The sequence below is a fragment of the Chinchilla lanigera genome, unplaced genomic scaffold, assembly GCF_000276665.1.
Source record: "Chinchilla lanigera isolate Chin_1 unplaced genomic scaffold, ChiLan1.0 scaffold00075, whole genome shotgun sequence".
NCBI lineage: Eukaryota > Metazoa > Chordata > Mammalia > Rodentia > Chinchillidae > Chinchilla > Chinchilla lanigera.
Window position 1 is genome coordinate 11,683,578 of NW_004955476.1, and position 3,691 is coordinate 11,687,268.

Below are 3,691 nucleotides of genomic sequence, written 5' to 3' on the forward strand. Positions count from 1 at the left end.
AGACTTGATCAGAGCACTGTCTTGTCTCCATTCTTCGTGTCTCTTGTCCCTTTATAATCCCCACTCCCCCTCTAGGGTTCTCGTTGACTGTACCTGAGGGCCGAGACATGTGTGTTTCTTATAAGCAGCACTTGGTGGTTGGAATTGGCTGTGTCCCCAATGCCCCAAGGTAACCCAGGTCACCATGGTGGCCTTGGAGCAGGGCCAGGGGCACAGGAACCAGCAGGCCCCATGTCCCGGAGGCCTTGCCCAGCTCTGCAGGGTGCAAGGGGCATGATCCTGGGGCTGATGAGAGCAGAGCGGGATGGGGAGCCCAGGGTGGGGCAGGGTAGGGCAAGGTGGTGAGGTATTGCTAGGAAGTGGCTGGTCTTGTAGTAGAAGATGCCCCCCGACCCCACAGCCAGTTTTCTTCAGTTTGTTACTTTCCATTGCAGTTCCTGTTACTTTGTTTCTTAGAAATGGCTGGTCACTGTGATGCACATTGTACATACCAGTCCCCAGTTGACAAGCCATTCTGCCTCTGCACTTCCTGCTTGCTTATCCCATATGAGTCCTAGACCACCAGAGATCAGGGCCTGATACTCTGGGAATGATCCTGATCAGTGCCCTTCAATGTAAATAAATCTACCTCCACATCTTGGGTGTCATTTTGGTGTGTCTGCTTGCTGTTGCAGTCCTTGGCTGCTCCGGGGAACAGACCAGTGCAAGCCATCTTAGGAACTCCTGACCGCAGGTAACTCCCCTCGATTTCCCCATTGCTGAGGTGCGCCAGGCAGGAAGAGGAAAAGACTGCAATGCAGGAAGGCCTTCACAATGGTGCATTGCACCTTCCAGGCACATGAGTGTAGTCTTGACTTGGGACCCCTCCCTTCTTCCCCAAGACACCAGGGTCTTTCCTTTCTTTTGGCAACTGGGACTGAACTAGAGCCTCCACACTGAGCTCCATCCCAGCCCTTTCTTAATATTTTAATTTTGAGACAGGGTCTTGACAAGTTGCAAAGTTGCCCAGGCTTCAAATGGAAATCCTGCTGCCAAGCCTCCCCTCATGCTGGGACACAGGGCTGTACTCCCATGCTGGGCTCCTAAGGCCTTCTGAAAATGATGAGGGATGGGAACCAGAGGTAGGGTCGACAGATACACTGTCCTTGGGCTCTGAAGCTGCTGCCACAAACTTGCAGCACCCCTACTCCCAACACCACCCCTCCCCAAACACTGAGCACGAAGTCCCTGTCCCTTGGGCCTGGAAGGCACCAAGGGGCAGGCAGCAAGGCCCCTGGGCCTGGGACTGCCATAGGAGCCGTGTCCCCAGACGCCACCTACAGCAGGGCTTCAGCCCAGAGGAGGGTAATGGGCGTCAGCAAAGGGCCCCTGATGGGAATGGTGGACTTCAGGGCTCCCTGGGGCGCAGGAGGGGAGGTCTTGTTAGGTGACTGGCTGGGGCCTGGGACAGGGACAATGAAGTCCTGCTGCTGTTGGCCTGGGCTGAGGAGATAGCCAGGCATGGGAAAGTCCCCTGAGACCTCTGCACCCAACCGGGAGGGGTCAGCTGACCCAAGTCCTGGCCTGGGTCCTAGACAGGAAGCCCCCTGACCCTCCACCCTCCTTTCCTCCCTGCCATGGTGTAATTGCCACTCAGTAATCTGTTACTCCATCTTTACTCCACAGACGGCTCACTGATTAACAAATACTAGGAAGCAGAAACATCTCAGAAAGCAGAACTCCATGTCCAGGAAGAGAAGACCTCCCCCAAAGGCCAGAACCTCCTACTCCCACCCGCTGCATCCAGGTCTGCCTCACAAAAGGTTAATCAGTGATGAGAATCTACTTACCAGACCTTGTTCATTTGCAAAATTAGCTTCACTGAACACAGAAGATGGATGGGGAGAAGCCCATGTCAGGTCCGGCGAGATCCATTGTGATTAACATGCCTGGTGAGAACTTGACACGTGACTATGTCATCTGGTCCCTGTTCAACGCAATTTTCATCAACCCGTGCTGCCTGGGCATTGCAGCTTATGCCTACTCTGTGATGGTGGGTGTGATGGGTGTGATGCTGTGAGAAGGTGCTGTGGGCTCCAGGTCAGAGACAGCAACTGGGCAAGTGTGCTTGTGTGTGTGCATGTGTGTGCAAGGCCTGTGCATACCCTGGGCTGTTTGTGGTGTGCACATCCCCTTGTGTGTGTATGTGCAAGATCTATGTGGGCACTTGGCTGTGTGTGGTGCGCAGGGCATCTTGTGTGCATCTGTGTGTTGAGGAATCTCCCAGAGCAGGCATGAGGTGAGCTCCCTGGACATTCTGGGGTCACACTTGGTCCCCACCCAGAGGAATTCTCCCACTGCCCACACCAGAAACACCCCGTCCACACTGCAGACGGTGGCCCCCAGGCTGTCTGGCAGCTGCAAAAGGACTCACAGGGGACTTTGTCCCTGGGGTGAGTGGCCAGCCCTGGGGCCACCTACACAGTCTGAGTGTGAGGGGGATGTCCTCCACCTGAGTGAGGGCAGGGGCACCCTGGCTGGGCAGGGCGGGCCTGGAACCCCCAAGTCAGCACCCTGTCTCTGCCCTGACCCAGTCAGACAGGGCCCTCACTCTCTGGTCTCCCCCAGTCTAGGGACAGGAAGATGGTGGGCGATGTGATTGGGGCCCAGAGCTACGCCTCCACCGCCAAGTGCCTGAACGTCAGCGCCCTGGTCTTAAGCATCATCCTGAGCATTGTCTTCATCATTTTATATGCCACAGTCTTCACAGCACTCAACCAAAGAGTCTACTAGATGAAAAAGGATTCTCAGGGCCACTAGTCCTGTGGTTTCTGTCCCTCCACAGCTGCCCTGGCCCTGGGCTGGGCCCTGCCCTGCACCCCACACCCTGACCAGCTGTCTGTAATTGAGATCAATAAAGTGTGCATGTTCCTACTATGTTGTGTCATTTCCTGGGGAGGGGACATGGCTCACTGTCCCCATCTTGGTCCTGAAATGAACCCACCCTCTGTGCAGTATCTGGGTAGAGCAGGGCAGGTCTTCAGTTGAAGGTCTCTGTGGCCATGGGGAGCAGCACACCTGGGATCTGCTGGGTCCTCCTCGGGTGCTGGCTTGTTCAGCAGGGAGGTGCTGAGGTCCACCCCCGCCTGGTCCCAGGACCCCATCATCCAATCAAGGTCTAGACCTCAGACTCAGGGAGTTCACAGGCTAGGGCCACCACCTCCTCAAGGGAGCAGAGACCTCCAACCCAGCAGTGCTGTGGCCCCAGCCTCTGTACTGGCTCCATGTGGGCCTCTCAGGGCCCTGGACTGCGGGACTCCTGTCTGCCAGGACCTGGGTGGGGCTGAGGTGTTCGTGCTTCTACTCCTGTGGCCATCCCAGATGGCAGCAGTGGCTCCCCCTCCTCTCCCACAGCAGACCTCTGATTCTAGGAGCCCTGTGGATGCACAGGACACCTGCCGCTGCCTGGGGTCACCCGTGGGCGGGACTTGGACTCCAACTGCCTGGCCTCCCTGAGAGTGTCCTGACAGGAAGGATGCCCTTCCTGCCCTCTCCCCAGGTGGGGCTGGCACAGCAGCGGGGTGTGGGGAGGAACACAGCCATGGTGCTGGCGGGGAGGAGAGGACTTGGCCAACCTCTGACACTCCCATCCACATCCCTGAGACTCAGCCCTGTCTCTGCTTGTGGTCACAGCTCCCACATGTCCACCTCC

The 3,691-nt window shown here is 57.0% G+C and overlaps 1 protein-coding gene and 1 long non-coding RNA gene across 2 annotated transcripts in view; one reads left to right on the plus strand and one right to left on the minus strand.

Annotated features, from left to right (window-relative positions):
- LOC106146369 overlaps window positions 1-1,911 on the minus strand; it is a 25,912-nt gene extending 24,001 nt beyond the window's left edge. The window contains exon 1 of the long non-coding RNA XR_001230782.1: window positions 1,830-1,911. This is a non-coding gene — a long non-coding RNA (uncharacterized LOC106146369). The remainder of the gene's footprint in view (window positions 1-1,829) is intronic.
- On the plus strand, window positions 1,861-2,914 carry LOC102025459 (interferon-induced transmembrane protein 2). Its single transcript, XM_005401871.2, has 2 exons — window positions 1,861-2,032; window positions 2,608-2,914. Exons 1-2 carry the CDS (start codon window positions 1,874-1,876, stop codon window positions 2,770-2,772), a joined length of 324 nt encoding a protein of 107 aa, XP_005401928.1. The 5' UTR covers window positions 1,861-1,873; the 3' UTR covers window positions 2,773-2,914.
- Window positions 2,915-3,691: the final 777 nt, after the last annotated feature.

Coding starts and splice junctions, on each gene's coding strand:
- LOC102025459 (XM_005401871.2), top strand. CDS start 1,874: ATGGATGGGGAGAAGCCCATGTCAGGTCCGGCGAGATCCATTGTGATT. Junction 2,033..2,607: donor CTTATGCCTACTCTGTGATG/GTGGGTGTGATG, acceptor GGTCTCCCCCAG/TCTAGGGACAGGAAGATGGT.